General features: G+C 41.9%; 2 protein-coding genes across 6 annotated transcripts in view; one reads left to right on the forward strand and one right to left on the reverse strand.

Annotated features, from left to right (window-relative positions):
* Positions 1-21,238, reverse strand: part of capn5b (calpain 5b) — a 30,683-nt gene extending 9,445 nt beyond the window's left edge. For 4 of the 5 annotated variants that reach the window (XM_070917191.1, XM_070917190.1, XM_070917189.1 and 1 more), the window contains exons 1-4: positions 21,074-21,238; positions 11,678-11,809; positions 4,260-4,468; positions 3,246-3,438 (exon numbers count right to left, since the gene is read on the reverse strand). In XM_070917191.1, coding sequence (XP_070773292.1) covers positions 3,246-3,438; positions 4,260-4,468; positions 11,678-11,809; positions 21,074-21,238 — 699 coding nt within the window. The remainder of the gene's footprint in view (positions 1-3,245; positions 3,439-4,259; positions 4,469-11,677; positions 11,810-21,073) is intronic. The other variant, XM_070917192.1, reaches the window with a different exon arrangement.
* On the forward strand, positions 6,581-7,063 carry ompb (olfactory marker protein b). Its single transcript, XM_070917193.1, has one exon. It carries the CDS (start codon positions 6,581-6,583, stop codon positions 7,061-7,063), a length of 483 nt encoding a protein of 160 aa, XP_070773294.1.
* Positions 21,239-27,012: the final 5,774 nt, after the last annotated feature.

The following is a 27,012-nucleotide window of genomic DNA, read 5'->3' on the forward strand; positions in this document are numbered from 1 at the left end:
GTAAGAGGAACAGAGGAGAGGAGTCATTAAGCAGCGTTATCAGAAAATTGGTTCTTCGATCCAATAATTATGTGTTCAGTGCACTTGGCTTCTCTGTGATACATTACTCTGCAAAGTCCGCACGTTATTATCTTTGCAACAACTGAGAGTTTGATTAAGATGACACACAGGCAGTCGAACAGACAGACAGGACAAATAGGAGCTGTGTGAGGGAACACTGATCCCCAGAGTCCACAGCTCCTGAAAGACCAGCTAATAGGAATCATGGTGGCTCGACTATCTTTGTGTACAGCCCTGAATGGTTTATACTCCGATTATATTATAGTATCCCTGTTATTCCTTGCCCCATGATACCTTGTGTGAATTATGGGTTAGCGGTATGTGTCAGGTGTCTTCCCTTTTCTTAGAGATTTGGGGGAATTAAATGATGTGCTTGGATTAAATAAAAGTAAGTAAATTGATTTAAGATGCAGATCGTTTTTGGATGTTTCTTGACGAAATGCTCCTTGGGATTTGAAGTTAACTTCTGCCTCGAATACTTTATGTTCACAGACTTCTACTTTCGACTTTTTATCAAAAAAAATATATAATTTTTTGTACTGAGATTTAACCAGGAGAATTTCAAACCGTAGAAGTGAGTCGAGTAACATTGTCTATGGGAAAAATGAATGGGATTTTTACTTCTGGAACCAGGGGTTCCCAAAATAGCTCCTCTGACTTTGCAACTCTTTTAGGGTTTGTTTGGGTCAACCACATTTTGAGACCAGAACTAATTATCTTTGGGTCTCTCTTTTTTTGAAAAGGTGCGGTTATGTTTTCCACGGGTTGGTTTCAGGGTCAGATCCAAATTTTGGGCCCGAGAAGACTACTACTACTACTACTGGACACTTCTACAAGATCACAGAACCGCCATGCCTTTCTCTCCTGATTATTCCCTCCTGTTTTTCCCTTCGTCTGTCCAAGAAAGATGAAAATGAAATGAGACTAACAGCCTTGGGTCTCTCAGAGGAGAGGTGTGGAATTCATGCATCCCCAGAATAACAATTTATGATTGAGAAGCTAAAGTAAAAAGAACAATGGATGAAGGTGGAAAATGCATTTTTGTACGGTATGTATGGTTATGTTCTCTGAGCTCTCATTACTCTTGCAGTTGAATAATAGGCCCTCCAGTGTAAAAACTCATGCATATAAAATATGCCATATTGTTTAAAAATTGAACTGCACCTTATTCTGAATCACAATAAGGGATTGTGAATTAGCTGTTGCTGGAGCGGGACGCCAGGGAATAAGATTGGCATGAGACGGAAGACCAAGGGCCAAACAATGAAATTCAGACAGCATGCGCTTGTTTTCTCAACAAGCAGACGTGAATTCACAAAAAGCAGAGAGCAAAGAAACACTGCAGGCAAGTCCAAGACTTCTTTGCCTCGAATACTAAAGCATTATTGATTAAGCTCTATTTGAAACGCACCTACAACAACATAAAACTGAGACTTTAACATAGTACAATCAAACCGTTTCTAGACATTAAAGTAAACTTCATATATCTTTGTTCACTGAAATACAGTCCTTCAGGCTGACAGCTCCCAATCAATATGGATCATTTCAGAGATGATCTGCCATTCAGACGCAGGAAGTGTTTGAGGAAACGCAAAAGAGCTTCGTGTCTAGAGGGCACCAGCTGTAGCTCACACAAGCGGGAAGCAGAAGAGGGTCTAAGAAGCCCGATGTTTTGTCCACATCTTGACAAGACTTGCTCAATCGCACACTCAGGCAAGGAACTGGCTCTTAGATTAGTCTAATGAAAGTTAGGCAGTGACTTATTTTAAAAAGTTAACTACCCTACCGCTCTGAGCCAAGAACCACGTTTCCATGGTAACAATCAGTGACACCTGCTCACCAGTGGCACCAACGGACAAAAAAGGGGAAATTATGGCTCATAATCGACTAATGAAAGTTGGAAAGACGCAGCAGTGAGGACAAATACTTCCTGCTGGAGTGAACGGAGCTGAGCAGTTTGACGAGTTTTTTCAGTCAGTCTGGTTTTTATTGTTTGAACAAAATGTACCCAGAATTCCTAGCAAATTAGTCCTATTTAAGATAGTCAAGAACTAGACAGCTTTGTCAATTGTGTCTATTGTGGCTGGTTTGCGTGTCACTTGTGGGAGGCTGTTCATGAGCGAGAGGTGTGAATAATACCTACACAGTGTGACCACATTCTTAAGAACATTTTAACATTTTAAAAAAGGTTCCCTAACTCCACCTCTCCCTGCTCTCTCTACCATCACAAAGACAATACTGTACACCCATTTAATGTATGATAAATCTTTACCAATATCATTTCCTTCCAAAGAGATCAATCCACATCGTTCACCATAGTTTCCAGGCACCAAAGACAACTGTTAAACTTCTTCTTATGGCACTTTTTCATCTTCCTCAGAGAAGTGCTTTGGTTTCCAGAAAATGTCAGCCTCATCACACACTGAGTGGGTTCACTGGCTTCCTCTTGTACCTCTTTTTACATAGACTTGCTATTATCCGGGCATGAGTACATGTGCTTCCCTGTAAGAAGCACCTATAACAATACCCTGCCTTGTGCACATATTCTTGAGAGGAAGAGGCACACACAATACCATCAAAATGGACATATCAGAAGTGCCTGCTTTTCATTTGTGTGTACCTCACATAATCTCACACAAATTACTGCACCGCATTGAAGAGCTTTTGAAAAGTTGTAGAGAGAATTTATGCTGAGATTTGGCACCAAAGAAGGCTGCTATCTCTGCTGTAAGACACAGGCAGTGAGCATCTCCACAAAGTCAGTCACGACAGACAGAGAGAGGTTTTTTTTCTTCCATCCCTGGATTTTAAAATCATAGCAGAAAATACTCTAATTATTGAAGGGCTCTGGGGCACAAGACGTCGGCTTTGGTGGATTAGACAATTTTCAGAGAACAGGTATTGAAATGCTGCAAAAAATGCCAAGTGAGCATCCTTATGATTTATTGAAATGTTAAAATGTTACTTAGATGGATTGGCACAAAATTTGGAACCCAAAAAGCACAAAGTACAATGTTTTCGCCAATGGGTTTGAGCCATACGTGTGGCTCAGCTGATCCTTAGACAACAATAAATAAGACCTGGAAAGAATCCTCCATCTGTACAATGGCCAAGTAGGTATGATCAAAAACGCATTTTTCAGGGAAGCTGCAGTATCTGAGCCTGTCATGCAGCTCTTAGCTTACCCTGATGGAGCAGCTGATGAGACCGTCTCTGTTGTGGACTTTGAGAACTCTTTCAAACAGCTGGTTACGGGCCACTTCATCTGTTGCCATCTGACCCTCCAGCAGGTCCACGGGCTCTGAAACGCCACCCGTGAAATCCACCAACGCATCTGCAGTGTTTCCCCCATCCAAAGCCTCGTAGCAGCCATAAACCCTGCAGGGAGAGGAGGGGAGTCGGGTCATGTTTATTCTTTTGATAACACTGGGGAACACAATTTTTGTTGAGTTAGGTCTGACAGCTGTTTTTAACAAATTTTTGGGTGCGGAATCCAAAACTGATCTCAGTTTTTCTCTATCACGTCAAGTTTTTGAACTATAGGATCCCCGTTTTCTTAAAAAATATGAAAAATACTGTACTTAACAGATATGTGTGTGATAGTACTGACCTATTGGGAGCTGCACACACCTCTCACCGCACTGTCTCAATTGTGACTGCACAAACAAGTTGCCACGTAGCTGTAGATGAGTCCGATCGTAATCAGCTGGCAAGTCTTACTATAGCTAATCAGTGGAATTTTGCTTATCTGGAGGTAAGCTGTGGAGAAAAAACTTGACGTGCTAGAAAAAAACTGACTGCAATTTTGGAATCAGCATGCCAATTTTAGTTTTAATCAGCATAAAAATCTAACTCAACAGAATTTTTTTTTCAAATTGTTCCCCAGTGTAATCAATGGAGGAATTTCTGCTTTTCTGAGTATTATATCAAAGTAAACTGAATATCTTTGGGTTTTGGACTTTTGGTCAGACAAAACAAGACGGACATTTTTCACTATTTTCTGATTTTATAGACAAAACGATTAATCGATTATCAAGAAAATAATCCAATCAGCCAATCAATGGTTAATGAAAAGTTTTTACTTATGTTGGCAGTAAAAGTTTTTACTTATGTTGGCAGAATTTTAAAACAATTAAATCTGTTTGTCTGTTTTTCTTCTCTAAAACTGGATCTGTATATCTGCTGGCACTGATACTTACTTGGCGTAAGCCTTCTCCACCAGGGCACTCCAGAACTCGTTGCTGTCGTTGGAGTGGCAGTAGACCAGCTGGTTGTCCACCGTCGGTAGCCGGTCGTCAATCACCACGTCCACCCACTCACCGAAGCGCCAGAAGCGGAAGTGGAAAATCCCGGCATACGAGTCTGGCTTCTCTGTGTCCCACTCCTGCTCCTTCCAGTCGGGAATGACCTGGAGGAGGAAGGTGGCAGGGGAGGAAGAGGATGGAGGAAGAAGAGCAGAGGGCAGGTAAGCCAAACAAACAGCCGTTGGTCCATGGAGCATAAATAATGTCAAGGTGGAGTGGGCTGCCAGAGCGAGACAGCGTACCCTCATGTCTGCTGATGCATTTAGGATTAGGGGACAAATTTATCACCTTGGCTCGCTCAGTCATAAATCCAGCTGTAATAGGACATGGGTGAGAGGTAATAACTGTTTGACTGCAGTGTGTGTGTGTGTGTTTGTGTGGGTTTCAGCAGCCTGCATTTGCTGTGGTCCAGTGAAGCCCCTATGTAAGCCTCCATTTTGTAAACTGTTTTGACAAGAAAGGCAAAAAAAAACAAAAAACAACATATTCACACAAAATCTCAAAACACACACAAGCAAAATCCAGAGTAGTACAGAGCATATTGTACAGTCAAAAGGAGACATATAATAGATGGCTTTATACCTTTATACAAAGAAGTCAGTAAGACGACTTGGCTGAAAGGCATGTAATTAGTTTGGAGTTTGTATTCCAGTCATGTCCTTCCCCTCGTGAGGTGGAAAATGTGTATAAAATCTGATAGCTATGCTAGCTTAATTGGAAAGCACAAATCAAGGTTAACTGACAACAGGGGTTCTCGACCTTTTTGGCTTAAAAAGAATAAATGTCTACTGTACTGTGACCCCTCATCACAGGTCACAGCCTTCACCGATATATTTCTGTGTTGTCATAACCACTGTCTCTCAAGTCCTGCTAACGTTAGCGTTCATTTGGAATGAATGTAAGTCCAATATTCACTCCCCTTTTTGCTCTGTTTTGGTCTCAATTAACTTCCAGAGAAAAACATCATGCCTCTTTAGCTGCTAAATGTTTGATTTCCTCCACCAGCTAGTCACAAATTTTGTCTTTAGGTGCTGAGCAGGTCGTGTGCAGTGGAGTTTAATTTTCTGCATGATGTCATGTTGTGATTGCTCTTTCCAATTTATGAAGCGTCGCTTTCCCACTGTGACTCAGTGTCGTAACAGAGCACCCAACCTAGAGGCGACCTGCGAAAGGGCACCTGTGAAACCTTTACAGGTATAAATACGACACGCAATAAAAACTGCATATGATGCAGTGAGCGACACCGCATGTGAATTAACTGACAGTGTTCCAGCGGGTGTCCTTGGAGATGTCAAGGTGCGCTAACTGAACAGCAGTTCCTGTCAAACCTCTCTCCAGGAGGTGACACTCTGCTGATGGAGAGAATCTGGCCTCTCCAGAGGACCGGCTCTGTGAAGCAGCAACAGCTCCTTTAAAAAGAGGAGGAGGGGGAAGAAAAAAACAAAACAAAGCACTGCACCACAGAAACCTCAGAGTCATTTTGTAATCCTTCGGGAGGCAATCTCTCCTGCACTCCCCCCTGCTACTACTTACTCTCTCTGCACTGTGGATAGTGAGAGAGCCAAGGCTCCATCTATCTCAGCTTTCATCTGGGCCAAGTGTCGCTATGCAGCAACTGAACTCTGGTAGGTAAGTGACCTGACAACTGACCAGAAACACAAGCAGAAGGCACCTTGGCTTCCCCTGCTGTCTATCAATATGCACACCAAGGGGAATAAAGGGGCTTTCCTCTCACTCCTTCCTCCTCCCCCTCACCTGATCCAGAGAGTCCAGCACCAGCATAAACTCTTACAAAAGACTTTTGATGTTTACATTTACATTGCTGCTCAAGCCTCTGACTTTGGTGATACAGTACTTCATGTCAGGTGTTAGAGTCAAAGATCTATAACCAGACAAACAAATGTGTGACAAACAGTACCAAGCACAGCTCCCTAAGGGTAAACCCTGTGCTGTGGTTGCAAATTAGATCTTGTTGCCTAGTACCTCTGCTCTCCTGCACTTCTGTGTAAGACCCACCCTCTCCTATCGATGCTACACAGACATGCACGCATGCATACTGTACAAGCCTGCAGGCAGGAGCACAGAGTGAGAGTTACTGGACAGAAGGAAGAGGACAGAGAGAAAGTGAAGACGCTTAGTTTCGACATAGCTGCCAATCTAATCCAGCCTTGCGGTTGGTATCGACCTCTCTGCCTCCTGCGGTGCGCCGTCCAAGCATGTCTACAGAGTTGGAGCTGCCCTTCCGGCCGGACAACCAGCTGACGGAGGTGATGCGCCTGCGGGTTCAGTCTCTGCAGCAGCGAGGCCAGAAGAGGCAAGACGGTGAGCGCCTGCTGCTGCCCAACGAGATCGTGTACCGACTGGACTTCTCCAAACAGTCCCTCCGATTCTCGCAGTGGTCGGTGTGTCTGGCCCAGGCGGGTCGCCTCACCATCACAGCCATCTCACAGCTCTGGACGCCTGACCTCACCAACCTGATGACACGTCAGCTGCTGGAGCCCGTCGGGACTTTCTGGAGGGCGCCGGGTGATGCCAGCGACGCGCCTATCCAGTGCTACGAGGCTGACGCACACGAGTTTGGCGAGAGGATCGCTGAGCTGGCTAAAGTACGGAAGGTGATGTACTTCCTGTTTGCATTTGCAGAAGGCTGCAGCCCTGAGACTGTCGACTGCACCATCACCTTCACAGTGGATAGTTGAGACTGAAATACTGCAAACTCTTCTTCTGTGCTTGTGTGTGTAAAGTCGAGGAAGCAAAGTTAATTTTAGGTTAAACCTGCATTTTTTGTATACAAGGCTCCCTCTTAAGTGTCAGAAAATGACTGCTACAGAAGAGAAAGCCTTCAACGTCACATCATCTGATAACCTGTTAGGACAAGACTACACTCTGCATCCTCTCCTCCTCTCATCCCTCTCTTTTTGCAACAGAACTCATTTACAAAAAAATATATAAATCGCTTCTGTTACTGAACCTGTTGATCACAAAAGGTGTTTCTTTGTTCGATGTTGGGCATAAATACAAATAAATCCAATAAATCAACAAGGTGTGTCTGCATTTTCTTAACCAATGTCTGCACACGGATTGTTTTCTGGTCTTGAGACCAGTGTGTTGGGCAGAAATGTTATTCTCCCTCTCCTCCTGTTTGACAAACAGCCCGCCCTGATGGGTTTAGCAGAAATGAGTCCCACATGAGATAATGGATAGAGACAGCGTGTATTTGTGTGTGAGTATTCCCCGGTGGACGGGGAGAACAGGTTCCTGCTGCCTCATCCGTCTCCGTCTTGCATGGTGACCCTGAAAAACAAGCGAGTGGAGGCATGTGGATTTCATCCCACAGCCTCCTCCTGCAGGCTCGCTGCTTCACACCGCAACGGGGGATGAAACAGAAAACTGTGACCGTGAAAGAGAAGACGCGTGTCAGATGAGGTGTGAGAGAAAAGAAAATAACTGAGATGTCAGGCGGTATTACACTTGTTTCTGTTTCGGAAACAAAAAAGCATGTAACTAACTTGCAACCTGAACCGTCTAACCATTAGAGGCTGAACTCCCCAAATTGTTCAGATAAAAAGTCGAACGCTGCACATTCTCAGGAGTCTCAATTAAATCGATCTCGCCTACAGCCTTGAATGCATAAATATAATGAGTGTCCTCATTGGTATGTGTCCTTTTGCTCACTCTAACTTGTCACCCATCGGTCATCTTATTATTAAGTGATGATAAATACCATGCCAACATTTAAACATATACTGTTTTGAGTAATTACAAGGATCTGAGAAAGGCTAAATTAGAAGTTATAGCAGCTCTAGAGCTAAATGAAAGGCACTTTAAAGTCTGCCCGTTTTTTGCAGGTAATTAACGTGAGCAAAAGCAATACAAAATAACAATGTTTTGTACCAGCACTCAAGTCTCACAAGGGAACAGTGTCTGCTCCTGGGAGACTTGGACTATTACTTGTTTTGCTCTCACAGGAAGTAAAGCTAGTGGCCAACAGGAACAGATGAACATCTCTGCACAAAGGCTGCGTTAAATTACATGAGCCCCCCCCCCCCAAACCAACCAACATGTTTTTCAGAGTTTTTCTCATTTGGATTTCTCCCCAGTCTTTTGATTTAGGACAATCATTTCATTTTTTAAAAACACTGCAAATCAGAGCGTAGCATTTGGCTCTTTATTCATATTCAAAACAAAAGTTTGATATTTTGGGAAATAAGCTCATAGCTGTGTGTTAAATACAAGGCTACAGGCAGTTAGCTTAGCGCAAAGACTGGAGACAGGGGCAAACAGCTAGCCTGGCTCTGTCCAAAGGCAACAAAACCTCTAAAGCTCACTAATTAACATGTTATGTCTTGTTTGTTTAATCGACATAAAAACAGAGGAATAAAAATGAATGTTCACTGTGCTACAGGGGATTATGGGCCGGACAAATTTTTGGCTCTGAACAGAGACTCCAAGAAGAAATAGTTTCCAGTCTTTGTGCTCAGCTAAGCTAACCGGCTGCTGGGTGTAACCTTAAATTTAACAGCAGATGTGAGAGTGGTATAATTTTTTCCTTGTGACTCTCCACTAGAAAGTGAATAAGTATAATTACCAAAATGTCAAACTACTCCACTTTACAGTAGGTAGAGCCAACAGCCGTCTGATTTACCGCAGTGCACCGGACACTTGATATCAAAATGTCTCTTTCTAAACCCAAAAGACAGGTTGACCTGGAGGACAGACGGTTTCACGACAGGTGGTCAGTTGGTTGAGTTTAATGCAACAGTTTCCAAAAATGTAATTACTATCCTCAACCAAAAGGGGAATTAAGCAGTAAACATGCTGCTCATTGGATATGGAGTTGGGTGATGATTGTGTGTGACTGCGAGTTTGAAACAGAGAGTAAACAGAGGGGAACATGCCGTGTAAGCATGCCCGTATGTACACACTCTCTCCGAGCAGACTGTCACAATCCAGCGTCTCGCTACAACAGGCCGAGGCATCTTGTTTCAAATCCCATTAAACCTCAGTAATCACTTTGTTTCCTCTGTCAAGATGGATGCCAAAGAACATTTCAGAATAATCCTGACACCCGAAACTCCAGAGCTCAGTACAGTTCAAATAATATTGTCTTTTTGTTAATACGACACCACCAGTTTCCGACTGAAGCTTGCAACAGTGGATTTGTGGTGCCAATCTTCATGCAAAAGTTTACACATTTATTCTAATCGGTGTGTAAAGGGCTTCAAACTGCATTTACATTGCGTGACACTACATCTCTGAAACTGATTATTAAATTAAGTTAATTAGGGTCGATTCAAGGATCTCGATATTCTCTACAGTTAGCAGAAGTAGTTAACTCTTGCAAAGAAAGGACATCTAACCTAATGATGAAAGCTCTTATAACAACAACAACTGCACTGCTCCAGAACATCAATGAGTTCAAAAACAATGGAGGGTTTGATAAGTGTATTTTGAAACTTTAAACAAAGCCAAGCAAGCTGTTTCCAGTTTTTATGCTAAGTTAAGGCACCTGGCTGCTGGCTGTAGCTTTACAGTTAATGCACAAATATGAGAGTGGTATTGATCTTCTGTTCTTCTGTTGTAAATGTTGCTACATCCGACCCAGTTAACTTGCCATCAAACGTAAAAATGCCAGCATGTATGTAACAAAGGGCATGTTTGACAGGATTTTATCTATGTATATATTTGTTTCTCAATCCATCCATTCATTCATCCTCTATACTGCTGTACTTGCTAGCTTTGAAAATGTTTCTCTGCTGCTTAGCCATGTGAAATGAAAAAAACAACATACTAAAACATTCACCACCGACAGAAGCCGGGACATCCATCTAGCCTCAGTGCTTCCATCTCGTCCTGGGAGACTCTACTTTAGACTCCACCAATCAGGCCTCTACTGACTGATGGAGTCTGCTGAGACCACGGAGGCGTTGTGGTGCTGTAATGAGTCCTCTGGTGTTTATTTCTTATAATAATGGTTCCTAATGGGCATATTACAATTGGGTACACAGAAAGTTCCTTTTTCAAATTGCATTATAATGGCTTTTGTGCAGGAAATGATCTCTTTTCCAATATCTCTGGATTAAAAATTGGTCCTGTTTGGAAAAACTTTGACTCTTTTTAAACACTTTCTTTAAAAAGCAGCTTAATTAGTTTGATTTTAGCCCCCCCGCAAATAATAGAGATCTGGTTGTAGGGTGGTGTTGAGTCATCGAACGTCTGTGACCGACACTCGCCCAAAGTTTTTGTGTTATGTCTGTCACTGTTGGAAATTGTCTTTCTTCGCAGCCGTTCAGCCGACTGAGCATGTTGAATCAGCACCCGAGGCAGTCAGTGAGAGAAAGCTATCAGGGATTTCACCCGTATAGTGTGGTTCTCTTCTACCACAAGCAAACAACCACAGGCCGACACCACAAGAGCAAAGGCGATCACAATGCAAGTTTAAACTTTCTATTAGACATATATGTGAGAACGTCAGCCATAACCTCATAAACCATCAGCAGCAGTCATCTGTTCTTTTAAAGGAATAGTTCAATGTTTTTGTGAAAGTTAGATGTGACGAGTGACGCCACTTTCATGTCTGCGTGTTAAATACAGAGCTGGGGTCAGTACGTGGTTAGCCTAGCTTAGCATAAACACTGAAAGCAGGGGGAAACAGCTAGCCTGGCTCTGTCCAAAGTTTAAAAATCTGCCTACCAAGACCTGTAAAGCTCAGCCATTAACATGTTGTATCTGGTTTGTTTAATCCATACACAAACAGAAATGTAAAATGTGGTTTTAAGGCAGCAGTGAGCTATAACCATTTCTTGAGGAACTACAGTTTATCCATCCGCCCATATCTTCTGTGCAGAGTCTCCAGCTATAGTGCATGTTGCCTTATTTGGTCGGTGAGCACAGCTTTTAGTCTCGGCAGAGAAACCATTTCTCTTTATGTACAGATTAAACAAACGAGATGCACCGTGTTCATTAGTGGGGTTTAAAGGTGTGGGTTTTTTCACATTGGAGAGAGCCAGGCCAGCTGTGTCCCCGTTGCCAGACTTAATGCTAAGCTATGCTAACCACGTCCTGACTCCAGCTCAGTACTTAACCCACAGACGTGATGTTTAACTATGAGGCGGAGACATCCCAAAGCTGTTTGATCAGTAGTTGTTTGTCTGTGCTACTTCTTCGGGGTCAGGTCAGCGCATCAGGGACCTTAGAAACACCCATACGAGATTTACTTAACATTTTCATCTGGTGCTAAAAAAAACAAAGACAAGGCAAAGACAGAAGAAGAAACGGAAGAAACAGACAAACACACATGTACACACACTTACTTTTTGCCATAGGGATTCTCTGGAGGCCAAGCTGGAGCACGCCGCCACGAACCAGCAGTTACCCAGCTGTCCCTGATGCAAATCATGTGCGCTGATGCCATCTACAAACAGGTGAGGGTCTTCACACAGCTCCTACACTCCCAAAGACAGACAAGGAACAGTTAAGAGAATACGTTTGCTGGTGTGTGTCAACATTTGATTCATAAATGTTAAAAAAAAAAAAAAGCCTCTGAAATAAGGTTTATTGTTATCAAACTGTGTGTATGGTCAACAGTACAAGACACAGAGGAGCATAAATGGGTTATTGAGGCAAATTAATGAATCAGAAAGAGACCATCTGTCCTCACGCACCCACGTATCATATTCATGATCTTCTACCCAAGTGTGGGAGGGCCACGTGCATGTATGAAATCACATTTCCTGTGGCTGCTGTGTTGAGGTCCATTTTCTGCTACAATGTGCTCAGACAGACCTCTATTACAGCCAACAAACATGGTGGTCAATGAGCTGCTCTTTGTGTTTTCTCACTCGCATATGTACTGGACTCCCACACCTACCCACATCCATACAAAACACACACACACACACACACACACACACACACATAGTACAAACACACTCAGACATCCTGTGGTTCCTGTGATAATGCGTGGGATGAATACTACAAGCTGAGCGTCGACACTGGCCATTTACAGAGAGACGTTTACATTACACTACACATTATAAATCAATCTAAAGTTCTGTACTGTAATTACCAAAAAGAAAAAAAATGTAAGTTTTATGTTTTTTTCTGCAGTGATAGCGGAGCAGTTGCAACATTAGCGTTCTTCAGGAGGCGTACATCTTTGGTTCCAAGTGACTGTAATTTGATTGGTGTAATATCTGTGTAGGCGAGCACTGAAAGTAGCTCATTATATTACTTTAATCCCAGCAGCTACACAGGCAGTTAACCAGCTGGAGGGCTGATGCTGTTAGCCGTTGTTTAGTTCCATCTGTGAGCACTCCCTACATTACTCTGTGACTCAGTTTGTACATATATATATACATACACACACTCTGTGTTGTGATTTGAATCACAGAGTAACGTACAAAGAGCTGAGGTTACTGTAGAGGACTTCTTGTTGTGAGTTTTCACAGTCTGGTTATTTGCCATCGCCACATCTGGACAAATGAAATAGAGGCCGCTGACGCTATTTAGACCCCCATCCATTTTGAAAAGCAGGACAAACACAGCGCTGAGTGTACAGGAGCTGCAGATAACTCAGCAAGGGGGGAAAAAAAGTAACATCTAGTGGGAATCAATGCCCACCAGTGCCTAACTAGCTTCTACTTTCTGAGCTCAAACATGATTGGTCAATATTACTCAAACTACAAACGCTCCTGATACCAAGGTCTTGTCCCTTGCGTACAGATTCTATGCAGATATCTGTTTATAGGGATGCTTTTAAAATATAAGTTAAATAAACTCAAAACAAACAGCATCATACCCATAATTTCAGTGACTCGCCAATGTCAGATTTTTAATATGAAGGTTAACAACACCAGCTCAACATAAAACACAGAACATCTTAATGTTTACTACAGTCTGCAGAGCTCTGCTGGCAGTGGTCTGGGTGTGAACAGTCTGTGTGTTTTCTGCTCGCTGCTTTATGGGACCGGCGGGTCGATGGGCACCTCGGCCATTAATCAACAGACAGAGGAAAGCACAGCACCACTTAACAGCTCTTTATCTTTACACACTTGCAGCACTCAACTAGGGTTGGAAAAGTAAAAGAGGGAGAGAGATGGTGCATGAGGGCGTTGACTCATGTAACATACGTACAGCAGCCATCTGCACTGGGAACAACTGCCGTTTTATTAAAAACTTTAAAGACAGAGTCAATGAGATCATCTCAGCTTGTGAATGTTTTAGCCTCTTTTACACTTGTCATATCAAGTCTCTAGTATCAACACAAAATGCACTTTTGTTTACACTTCGCTGCACATATCCGTCTGTCGGATCACAAATCTGACTGCAGTCAGTCTTGGTTTTCCTGGGCTACATGCCAATCAGGGTCCACCCAAAAATGCCAGAAGAAGAATAGCTTTAGTAACAAAAATAACAGTTTAGCTAGCTAGCCAACAAGAATCCATACTAACTGCAAAAACTGTATGAAAATGTATATATAGTGTAGTACACAGTTAGTATGTGGTATGGAACAAATTCAAAGTCCTTGAAGATTTTCAAATGCGTCACAGGTCCTACATTTTGGCCAAAGTGCACATATATGGATGTTTCAGTCATTTCTGGCATCCAGTAAGGTGTGCAGAGTGACTCCTACCACTTTAATATGGTGTGAAATGATTTTGGCAATCACAAAACTGTGATTTTATCAAGCAAAAATGCCAAAGATTCGTGGGTTCCAGCTTCTAAAATATGAGGTTTGTAGCTTTTCTTCATTATATATCATTGTAAATTGAATATATAATATATTCACAATATATAATTAAATTTGGATGTCATCTTGGGCTTGGCAACTTCAGATTTACAATGTTGGCCAGCTGCAGCCTTTCTGTGGGAAGTCTGCATATTGTTTTTCCTCTGAGAGCTCCTCCGGTTTCCTCCCACAGTCCAAACACATGCAGGTGAAGTGAAGTGGAGACTCAAGACATTCCCCATAGGTGTGAAAGTGAGTGTGAATGTTTGTCTGTACGTGTTAGCCCTGCGATAGCCTGCCGACCCGTCCAATGTCAGCTGGAATAGGATCAAGCTCACCATCCTGCTGTAACCATAAACACTGGTGATGGTACCAGCCTTCAAGAGTCATGTGTGTAAACGCAGATCATCACATACACACACACTATGGTGTATGTTCAAGTGTGGGAAACCAAAACACACTCACACACACACACACACACACACACAGAGGACACAACCAAGGTCAGGAATTTGCTGACTCTGCAAAGCTGATTGCTGCAAAAGCAAACTTTTAATCAGAAGCAGAGGCCACTGCAGCGCTCCCCCGAGGCCTCCAGTCTCTACCTGCAGCCCCTCTCGCCTTACAAAGACCAGCACTGAAGCACTTCCTGTCTGAGATGCGTGTCTGTGCACGCAAGTCGGCACAACTGTGTGAAGCAATGTTTGGATGTCGTTTCGTGCTCCTCCGTCTGACCGGTGCCAGAGTTAAGATCTCTAATAACGTTTTTTTTTTCCGCTGTCCACAACAGCATTGATTGGTGGAGTCTGAGCAGCGGCGAGGGCTCCCTGTGGTGGCCTGCCGTCCAGGGATTGGCTCAGGTGGAAGAGTAATAGAGTATCGATCTCTGCCCGGCCCTGCAGACACTGAAGTAATGTGAATATTGTGGCTGAGCACAGCCTAATCATTTACCATGCTACTGAGAACCTTTCAACCAGCTTCATAGCCCTCCTCAGCAGCACCATCCATCAAAAACACACGCAAACACACAACCGAGGGCACAACCAGCCACGAGCACAAAAAGTGGAATCTGGCAGTACGAATTCAAAAGATCCTGATTGGGTGAAAAGTAGAACAAGAGTTTTCAGTTTTTCTCATCAAAAAACGCACTGTGTGTACCCTTGAGGCCTAACAAATTCAACATGAAATATTGTTTACATACAAGTTTGATAACTAGCAGTCTTCTTCTGGTCGATTGGTGGATCAGCGAGAAACTGCAAAATAAAATGCTCATCAACCCATTTCTCCGTAGCACAGCTAGTGGTCAAAACCTCCACTGGGTACCTTTAAGGGTAGTGAAAACATGTTATTTTAGCAAATACATGGATTGTAAATGTCATTTCTCATCAGTTAAGACCACTGGTGGGCGACATGGATAAAATCTTCCATCACAATTGGGTAATCTTATATGGTGTTAAGTAAATTTTCTGGGAAAAAAAGAATCGTGAATTAAATCAAAAGACTCTGGTTCATTATAACTTTCTCTTTTTGTAATTTTGAGCAGCATTATGATGACATTGTTTTTACTGAGGTAATTGCTGAGATCGAGGAACATGGTGGCATCGCTACAACAAAGTCAGACGGAGCAAGAAACGAGTGTAGCCAAATTATTTATACCACTTTATTTAGTAGTAAACCTGAAGACGAGCAGAGAATCCCTCACTGCACAGGAAGACTACAGCAAGTACAGCAGAGCAAAACTGAACCAGGACGTCGGTCTATAAACTGTGATGAATGTTTACAACGGAGCGTTTCTGTAAAAGTTACCTTTTTTTACCTTTAAAACTGTCCGATAGTCTGACAGCTCATGTTTTTTTTTTTTTTTAGCTATGTTGGCGAGTTCCCAGATGTTAGCAATTATTATTATTATTAAATAATATCTAAGTTGTAACAAACCATAATTATCTTTTCAAGATACTTCATCAAGTAAGTCAATGAAACACTTTTTTAGGGATACGTAAACAGATGGTGTTTACCAATACAGTGTAATGATCTGATAAAACCTGTATACCGAGTTGCATGGAACTCATGGGGTAATTGTTATATAAAGGTCACACGAGGGATTGCTGTGGCACTAAAAACAGAGTGAGTGGCCCACTGTGACGGACGGAAATCCTGAAGTTTATAATGATAAACACGTCTGGCCTAAACCGGGTCCACTTAATCAGGTCAGTATCAGCACCGATACCAATCAGGCACATTGGAGCATCCCGAGCAACTTTGCCCAAAATAACCTCATACATTCAGATATGTTACAGGGATAGCTACCGCGGTATAAATGGCATAGAACTGAAAAATTTCCATTGTCTCACAGTACACATCGTCATATTGCCCCTCCCTCGCCTAGTTAGGACATAAATAAACACAAATCAGTGGAAGAGATGCAGGGAGGAGGAGGAGGAGGAGGAGGGCAGCAGGAGAGAGACAGACAGGCTGAGAGACAATGAGAGACAGACAGAGAGGAGGAACGTTTTATTAGAGCTTGCTCTTTATGCTCGCATGCTCTGCCACTGGGACTTCACTGCAGCCATAAATATCGCCTAGATGCATCTGAGCAAGGATAACGCCGAGCGCAGCAACCTCTGGGGGGGTTTAAGCCTGTGAACCTTCACCCTGCCACTGATAACACGACCTCTCCCATCGTCACACTCACACTTGACTGTACCACTGTTCCTTTGGAGACATTTCTTCACATATTCTGTCAAATAAAAACTGTACAGACCAGGAAAACGTATACATGTCATTTTCCATTTTTTGAAAGAAGGTGAGAAGTCTGCGGATGCAAAGGTCCAGAGCGAGTCCCTTTCAATGCCGGTGTTGTAGTTGTTTGTATATAGAACGTAACATATTTTGTGCTGTCGGCAGGGCTTATATTTCAAAAAATGTCATATCTCCTGAACACTTTGTGCTATTGCAACCACATGGACGTTTGTAGATAAGATGTCTGAGTGACCAGAACAACTTTGGTGGCAGCATCATAAGTTTGAACAGCCATAATGCCCCCGTTTCATTTTGTTCCATGACAAAGCAAGTCCTCAATGGCTCACAGTCACCTCACCTGAGGATACAAAGGGTCTGGGTTCAAGGCCGAGAGTGATTGAGCCCTCACCTACTCTTCAAGCTTTTCAAGCTCTCTTCTTCTCTAAAACGGAGCATTGTGCTTGGGCCCCGTCAATTGATGATACCTGCACCTTTATATTTTCACTCTTTCCTACTTTGTGCTGCAACTGCTGCACAACAATTCACCTCAGTTCCATCTTAAAATCTCTGTTTTACCGCATCAAACTTGCGTGATTTGTTATCGATTTCAGGTTTAATCGTGAGAGATAAAACGAGGTGGACAGAAAACATCACTGCCATGTTTTTGCCGATGGAGACTGAAGATTCAGAAGTTGTTTGAGCTAAAAATGTAAAGTCTCTTATAGGCTTTTCACACAGCATATTCTTAGCCCTGGGCTCACTAACCCTGTGTTTTCAGGGGCTAACCCTGCTCTGGAGCAGGGCCAGAACGCCCTTGGCCAAAGTCGGGGTTAGCCCACTTGTGCCAGGATTGTGCCAGTGTGAAAGCTTTCTTAGCCTGGGGCTAACAGCTCCCTTAGCCTGGGGCTAAGTGCAGTGTGACAAGCCTATTAGGGAGCAGAAATCCATGAAGATGATTTTCCAGTTTAGATGAATCTGTTTTTTTATTTTATGCGTCCACTCGCTGCTACATATCAGACTGCTGCTGGCAGGCTTTTAAAAAGGAGAACATTTTCCAGTCTTTTGAAGCTGTAAAGGACACTGAAATGTAACTCCACATTTGGATATTTATAGAAATCCACACCACTGCACTACAACTGTCTCATGCAGAGCTAAAATAACATATAGTACACCACAGTACACCATACCATCACTATGTAATATACAGCTCTAAATATTAAGAATCCCATTAATGACTACATCACTGAGGTCCTTCAGGACCATCCACAAACACTGGGTTACCAGGGGAAACCGCTTCCGAGGAACTGCCTACTTATTGGACAATTCTGCAGCGCACAATTTAAATCAATGCATAATATAGCCAGTTTCAAATAGAGGCCAATATTAAAGAATTTACAAGACTGAAACTTTGCCCTGCATATTATTACATTTGTTTAGGAATAGGAATTAAGCAAAATGTGTTCAATAATGTTGTGTGACCATATTATACTTTGTATGAAGTTAGAAAGACTGAAGTGCACTGCAGAATTAGTGGGATATTCTAAATGAGCTTTTGTCAGGAACTTCATTAAATTTTGATTGTTCTGAACATTTCATTCTTTCAAACCCACTCCGTCCCTAAAGTAGTTTGAAGTTTAACATCATTATCATGCACTCGCCTCGGAATGAAACACTGCATTGAGAAAGAGCTTTCAGCAACCATTAGGAGGAAGAGGCAGACGGTTTCCAGTGAATTTGTATTAGTAGAATGAAAATGTTGGTGAAATTAAATTTGTCTTTTGGTGAGCTGCTGTAGCTGGCCAGCTAACTACTAACATGCTAGCCAACCAGGACATGCCAGGGATGTCAGGTCAGTCACAAAAGCCCCCCAGAGCTTCTTTCTATTTTTATCTATACTGTACTGTTTACTCCCCCCTGGCCTTTTGTTACTGGGATTGTACATCGCTTCAATCAATGAAAAGATTTATTGAACAGGGGAAAAAAGCTAGCCAGAATACGAACTGTCTTATAACGAGCCATTCCTCTTTTGTGGAGCAGGCTATACTTTGACAGAAGGGGTTAAATATAAGTAGATGGTGCAACACAGCTAATAAGCTACAATAGCTTCCTCCATTTTGGCTCTCCATTCCCTCAAAGGTCAGCACCTCAAATTGCAAACTCTCCCGTCACATTGCTAGATTTCCTGAAGCCTGAAAATGGAGCCATGAGGAGGTGCAGAAGTCTAGTTTCCTCTCAGACCACTTGAAATATACTGAAAGCTTATTATGTATTTTTTGACAAATTATGCCAAAATAAAACTGCCTACCCCAGCTTTAAGTGATTTTGGTGCAAATATGTAACTGTTTCAAATGTTGGTATGACACCTTGTTTAGTCAAAGCTAAAAACATAAATGCTGACAATTGTATGAAGCTGGATGCCACATGCAGTGGACCCCAACTCCTTTTTAGAACCATTTTAACTAATTAAATACCCTCTTAAATCTCCTCACATCTTACTGTATTCAAGAATGTGCTTCTCATAATGCCCATAATGGAAAATGACTAAAGCAAGTTGAATTTACTTGTGTTTGTAATTCACTAAAAATAGGTCCATACAGTACATGTGCTTCAATAAAAATGCTGAGTTAAAATATGTCTGTTTAGGGTTCCTGACCTCCTGCCGTAAACCACTGTCAGTGAATACACAAATCGCGTCCCGTCGAAAATGAAAAGGATGCTCCTCCTGCTTTTTCTCCTCTTGACTTCTTCCAGTTTTCAGTCTGCATGACTGACATCAGCACAGACCAAAACATATAATCTGTGTGACCCAGTTTCCATGGCAATGCACGCTGGCTGTCGCTGCAGCGGCACACAGGCAGAAGGAGGTTACTCCATCCAGAGCCACAGCCTGCTGTGTGAGGGGGATAACAGCGGCAGGGGAGTCAGCTCTCTAAATCCTGAGGCCCTGCATCTGATATCATCTGCCACTGAAACATACATACAGTACCGGCTTATACAAGAAGACTAAAGAGTGGAGTGGAGCAACGACTGATGACTACTGACATGCAGTTATTTGGTAAATTATTTCGTCAGAGATCTTCAAACTCTCCTCCTGGAGGGACCTTTGGCACTGAGAGCTCCCTGATGCAATAACCGCTGCCCATTTACTGTATGTCCAGAACCATAAAATGACCTTATCATGTGTTTGCAGGGAGTTTGGCCTGATGGTTAACTGACAACTGTCTCACTGATTGACCAGGTGCTGAGATTACGTAGATATTCGTTTATTTTGTTTACATCTGTAACAATGGTCACCGAGGCCCCATTAACGCTTCATTTCAAGTGCCTCGTATTCGGATAAAATCCAGATGAGATTCAACACACTTTCATTTAAACATGTCTACATCTGTCTTGATTTTCCCGGCTACATGCACATCAGTGTAAGCTCCACTCCAGCCCAGAGGATGGTGGTAATGCTCCTAAAGCTGTTGGGTAACTGCCAAAAACAGCAGAAGTAGGATAACTTTTACACTTCAGCAGTTTAGTTATAACAAATAACGGCTAGCAATAACAACTCTCTAAGTACTGACACACACACATGGAGAAATCGCTTGTTTGGACTACAGTCGAGACAAAAGTTCTTCACTCGTCTTCACTCTCTGCAATTGAAATCGCTTTTAGTCGCTTTTATCTCTGCTGGTTTACAGGAAGAAACATTTCAGTGTCAATTCAGCTGCCATTACCACAGGAGGCAGACGAGACAGAGGCTTCTTCTGCAGTCTGCTTACTGACGTAGTTAAGACTTCGAAGGAGTAAACGTTACATATGTGTTCATACCTTGTCAACATCTGGTGAGAATGTGTCTCAAGACACCTCCTGAGAGTTTGAGCAATTGGATTTCAATTCATCCTGAATGCTGCTTGAGTGCATTTACACTTCTATCTGATAGCTATCTGATCTGCCTAAGACCCAAGTGATGAAGTAGAAATAAGGTAGGATGGTTGTACTATAATTCTTTTTGTTTAATTGTCCTTGTTTGGCTGTTCCCGGCCCATTTTCTGGACATCCTGCTGAGTGAATTTTATACATTATATGTATTAGCACCCATTATCATTTTGTCCCACACACTTCTGTATATATTTTGAAACTTTTGGGGCCTGATAAAAGGTCAGAAATATCTATGAGATACCAGCAGCCTCAAACCATAAATATCCATCAGTTGTTATCAGTTGAAACTCATTTACTGCACACACCAACTTACCCGAGGCCTCTTCCAGACCACGCGTCCGATCCTGTTGCCCTGGTGAAAGAGCGTGTCGTCGGTGGCGGGGAAGCGGGGGTCCTCAAACAGCAGACCACTCTGCAAGCACTGCCTCTTCAGGGTGGAGTACTGCTGCCCCTCGAAGGCCTTCACTGAAGTGAACATACTGCAGCCCTGGAGGACACAACCAAGACGACGAGGACGGACACCAGTCAGACCCAGCAATCAGTTCAGCACATATCACAGGCATCATATCATCACACGTCCACTCACACATTTTATGAACACTGTATTTCATCCCGAAAACTGGTTTCTCTTCAACAAGTGACTTCCCCTGGCATTTGGAAAACCAATTTTCCCCCCTACACCTCTTCTTCCACTCACTCACTCACTCAGTCACACAAAGCTGACTGACAGCAGACTTTAATACCTTAACAGTGAAGGCTCACAGTGGAAATAGGAAGTCGATGTGCGCCGCTGCCTTGAGCACAGCCTTGGTTCACTGGGTCAAAATGATTAATCTGTCAATTCACTGATATCCTCCGGGGCCTAATTATCACTGCTATGCATTAAAGGAGCCATGTACACATTGATCAGCTCAGTACTGGCAGGGCACACGGTACAGAGGGACTGGTGAGTCAGCGTGGAGGCAAGCTAACATGGAGCTATTGAAGGGATAATCAATTCTGAAACACTGGATAAACACAAACCTTCCTACCTAAATGTTATTGTATTACCTAGTGTCCTCTCCAGTCTGCATGACCAACACAGAGATTACACTGTGCTAATTATCGCAATACAATATTGTCACCCCTATATTCATTTACATGTATTAATCAGTTAATCATTAATAATTAACTCTCCTTTTTACTTCTGTCTTTGGTCTCCACCAACTCCTAAAGGAAATATCTGGTCAGCTGCTAAATCATCCACTATGTTCACCGGAGTGATGACACTTTTCCCCTCAAACATAGTCATTTCAAAAACAAATATTTGCCGAAAGACAGTTGAAATATTACAATATTGGTATCGGCCTCAAACCATTTTAGTAAGGATGTATATGACAATATTGATTAGTGGAGCTTTAAGCAGTTGAAACATGAAATTTTAGATTTTCTTTATTCCCGAGCACACGCTGGATAAAGAAACAATCTGTGAGACCTCATTAATGCTTCACAGCCATCAGTCAGATTTGTCACTTCCATGAATTTTTAATGAAGACATTTAGATCAACAGGCTTCAGGAACATCTGGAAATGTATTTATCGCTGAAATGTACTGATCGAGAAGACATGATTACTGGCAGTTTTCTGGCAGTTGGACTGAAGACGTTATTTTGAGCTCTGATAACTTGCGATTTATGAACATTCACAGATAACACGGCTAATCAATTATTTAATGATAATAAATTAAATGCTCATTAGTTGCACCATTAGAAAAAGGTAACTGTGAGCACCATAATCAACTAGTCTTCATATTTCACAAGAGCTGTGCCATCAGAGAGCCTCGACACGTGGACAGTCGATATGTGTTCCAGATGAGAGAAATTATTCATGGCTGAACTTTTCATGGTCATCAATTTGCATACTTCTTAATCTATCCGTGTCATGTCATTGCATAATCAATACTTCTGAATACTTCTTAGAATTATTGACAATGAACAAGAGATTTATTACCTGCATTCAAAGCCTTTCAGGTCACCGAACGCTTCAACAACGATGTTTCAAGCACGGCTGCGCTCGTTACGGACTGACTAACAGTTTATGTTTCTTGACGGCTGCAACTAAGGATTACTTTCTTCACAGATTCATCAACTGACTATTGTCTAATTGTCAGGTCTGTTAAATGTCAGAGAATAATGAAAGTGTCCTGGATGACGTCATTAAATTGTGTGTTTTGTCCGACCAACTATTAAAATAAAGCAGTGTCTGCTTGCTTCCTGTCATTACAGGTGTCTACAAGTTAACCAAATGAAATGTGAGACTTTACAATAATAAGACTAAACAATATTACTGCCTACGACAGGCAAGAGAAAACATCTAAAGCCTTTTTTGAGGAAAACTGAATTCACTGCTTTTTAAGACTTTTCAAAGACCTGCAGACACCCTGTTTGGCTTTGGTTTGGTAAAAAGTTTTAATCTTTCAACTTCTCATATTGTCTTATCTAATACATTTCCCAGGAATTAAGAGGTAAAACTATTTCACCCAACACATTTTGTGCAAAAAGCAAAGATCGGAGATAAATCCAATTTGTGTGATAATCCAATTTGTGCAGCAGAACTTTATTTAACGTTTTTTTTTGTTCACAACCTATCTCATCCTGTGCCCACTGGAGGGGTCTCGAGCCCCAGGTTGGGAATCACTGACATGAGGCAAATCTTTACAACCAAGAAGCTGGAACAAGGACTTTTTATTTTACGGTTTTGCTTGAAAGCTTTGCTAAATGATTAATTAATTGCCATCAAAGTTTTAGCGATGCCATTTCCATCAAGGTAGCTGTCCCTTCAGTATCTCTGGTTATACTAGAAGCTTGTGGATTGAAAAGTTAATAAGGTGTAACATCAGCTTGTCTAAGCTTTGTCAAAAATGTGATAAAATGTGTTTCTTCCGTGCAAAAAGTGCAGAAAATCTACTTTTAGAAGAATTACATGAGAGTGCATCTTTGGTAACATTAGATAAAACCTAATGACACGGTCTACTCTTGCAGTTTTACGGTAAAGGCCTACCACTGTTTTCACATTAAATGCATGCATTTCAAAGCACAGTGTGGGAGTTTGTATCAGCAGTAGCTTTACTCATCAACACTCAGGCTCACTGCAGCAAAGGAGTTGCTTGAGCACACAGTGTTTCCATGCGATGGTAAACTGTTTAAGGAGCTTTAACAGGATTCCTCTTAATCACAGTAGGGCCTTAGCTGAACCGAACAGTGTACAGCGCTCACGTTAACATGAACTGGTTGGGTGGGGATCTGGTTGAGTGCAAAAGTCTCAGGACTTAAAGATATTGTGTATTGTTCGGGATGATTTCTGCCTAATTTGAATGTATAATTTGAGGGGTGGAGATGAGGTTGAGGACACCTTTGTAAATCCTAAGAGGTGGTAGAGATCAGGACTTGACAAATCCATATCTACATCTACATGCAGATCAATACAGGCCTGCTGTCCTCAAGGTTAATTTGACAGCCAGCTTTATTCTGATTGAATTGCCAATAAGCACCTAAAAATGATAGAATTTACCTGAACAGTGCTTTTGTACACTATATAAAAGGATTTCTGGCATGACAATAAAGTTCGAAATTTTAAATTTGTTTTCTGTAGATTAGTTAGTTTCTGAAGAGATCTGAAGTAAGAACACAATTTTATAAGGATCTTTAAAAAACTGTGACCGCACGCGAGCAAGTTATTTAACAACTAAAAAACAAACTTTTTGGAGCTCTCTGATGGACTGTAACAGCGACACTGTTTAATTATCTCAAACATAACTTTAATTAAACATAAGTGCAATGTTTTGGCCAACAAATCGAATAACACTGTATCTCTGATAAGTTCTAGTTTTAAAGCCAACACATTCTGCAAGAAAAAAAAAAACATACTGAATGCAAAAGACACCACAGTATCATCCAACTGCTCGAGGCACTTGAGTGGTAGGAGTCAGCTTTTAACGGACGCTCCAGCAGGGAGGCGGGGGAGGGATGTTCAGATGATGTAGGAGGGATCGTTCCTTTAGAGCTTTTCAAACTCTTGTTAAGCTCTCAGATGAGGTGTTGTTTGTCGAACGGGAATGTGTTGACAGAGAATAGCACACGGATGAACCAGTGCAGAAACATCCCATTTACAACTGCTATTAGCATGCTATCTTTATCTGGATATCTCATCTGGGTCAGGACAAATACATGTTGATCCCAGTGTAAATACACGTATTAAATGCATGCAATCAGATCTCAGGCAGGTGACCTCATTCTTAAAGGAGTTCTCCACCCATTAGCATCGCACTTCTGTAACACTGTCGGATTCACGATGCACAGTTTTTAAAAAAATGCTTTCGTCTTTTATATTACATGCATTCTTCATCCTTGTCAAAGCTCGGCACCTACATTACCCAGAATGCAACTCGACCGCCTACAGTTCGGTCAGAGATTCAAGTGTGTTAAGCTAGTAGCTGCTAATATAGCCTTGAGTCGCTAGCCTCAAGCAGAGATGAGGAACGGGCTACAGAGGTCTGGTAAGCTCACTTCTTTCTAACTCCAACATCCCAGATTTTTTCATTTTTTTTCATTTTCAAACTTGTAGTCTTCAGATATGAAGCAGTACTCCAAAAGACCTGTAAACAGCCCCCCTATAAGAGGAATATCCTAACTCTGCCCCTTCCAGCTATCTGCTAGTCAAGAAGCTACAGACAACCAGCCCATATATACAAAGCATCGCTTTAGGAGACTCTCAAAGAGACTGACAAGGTTAGCTGAGATAGCACTAATGGTACCAACCTCCTTACACCATAAGTGATGTTAGCCTATTAGCCAAGCAACCGAAAAGTAGCCTATGTAACCTTGTCTGTTTTGACCCTTGCCTTTTCTGTCGTAGTGGTCCCTTGAAAGTATCTCATATTGCTTCCTTGATCCCATGATCCGCCGACCCAATTTGCATATTAAAATCCATATTACAATGCGGGTAGAATTGAACTCAATTGAAAACGTATTAATACCAGGTGTAAATGCAAAGACCCAATAACCAGATGTCATGATCCTTTTAACATGTTGATACCAGGTGGAGATGGAATAATCCAATGTATCTAGGATCAAATTCAATTAAACCTGTCCAAACATTTTTACTTCTTTTTACTAAAAAAATGCTCATTTGTATGACACTTTGGACAAAAGCCCCTTTTGTCATCATTTAAGCAAAAATGCAAAATATTCTGGTTCTAGCCCCTAAAAGGAGAATATCTGCTGTTTTTCTTCCTAAAGTCTTCTTTGATAGTAAGCAGAATATCTTTGGGTTTTCAGCTGTTGGTCAAACAAAATAAGCAATAGGAATATGTAAACTTGGGCTTTGGGAACTTTAAATAGCTCCTTTTCACTATCTGATGACATTTTATAGACCAAATGATCAATCGATTAATCAAGAAAGTATCCTGTAGATTAATCAATAATGACAATATTTGTTACAGCCTCTGATCTAATTGAATGAAGTCATACAACATGCAACAACATAAAAGAGAAGAAGAAAACATAAAAAACATGTACATTTAGTGCATGTTACCCATAATATAACCGTTTAGTTTAAAATTCATCATCCATTCCAACCTGCTCACTGCAGCAAAGTAATAAAACCAAATCCAGTTTAAGTCTCTTAATGCCACATTACCACCAAGCAGGACCATCAAATGAAGTATTTTTTAATTGGGCTGAGTTGACCTTTTCACCTTCCAGCGGTGCTCAGTGACATCTAATATCTGGGGAAAATGAAGTGAACAGAAAATGGAGGGACGCCAAATCAAAAAGGAGCAACTTGAAATCTGACTACTGTACCTTTCAAATATCATTAAGCTGAAGACATCAAGAAGCAACTTTTCCTGACATCCAGGGAGATCCAATTCTTTCAGTAGAATCCAAACAGGCTGTGAAACTGGCTTTAGAGCATTCAATAATCTTTATTATCAAACATGAATATGAATAATATGAAGAAGACCCCTTTATACAAACTGCGGGAGCAGGTCTACAAGCGAAGGTCTCAGATAACACCTGGTCTGTGTTGTTACCATTAACTAAAGCCTTGAGTCTGCACAATCTTTGCCCTTAATTAAAGAAAATATCCAGTAACTTCAATTCAGAGGCATTAACAAGCTAGCTCGCTCTTGAGTGAGTGGTAAAGTAAATTCCTAGGGGAATGAGGAGGTCGCAGTTGGAAGTTAAATCTGACAGATGGTCCGGTGTCTTGGCTC

The sequence above is a fragment of the Enoplosus armatus genome, chromosome 13 (assembly GCF_043641665.1).
Source record: "Enoplosus armatus isolate fEnoArm2 chromosome 13, fEnoArm2.hap1, whole genome shotgun sequence".
Taxonomy (NCBI): Eukaryota; Metazoa; Chordata; class Actinopteri; order Centrarchiformes; family Enoplosidae; genus Enoplosus; species Enoplosus armatus.

Coding starts and splice junctions, on each gene's coding strand:
- ompb (XM_070917193.1), top strand. CDS start 6,581: ATGTCTACAGAGTTGGAGCTGCCCTTCCGGCCGGACAACCAGCTGACG.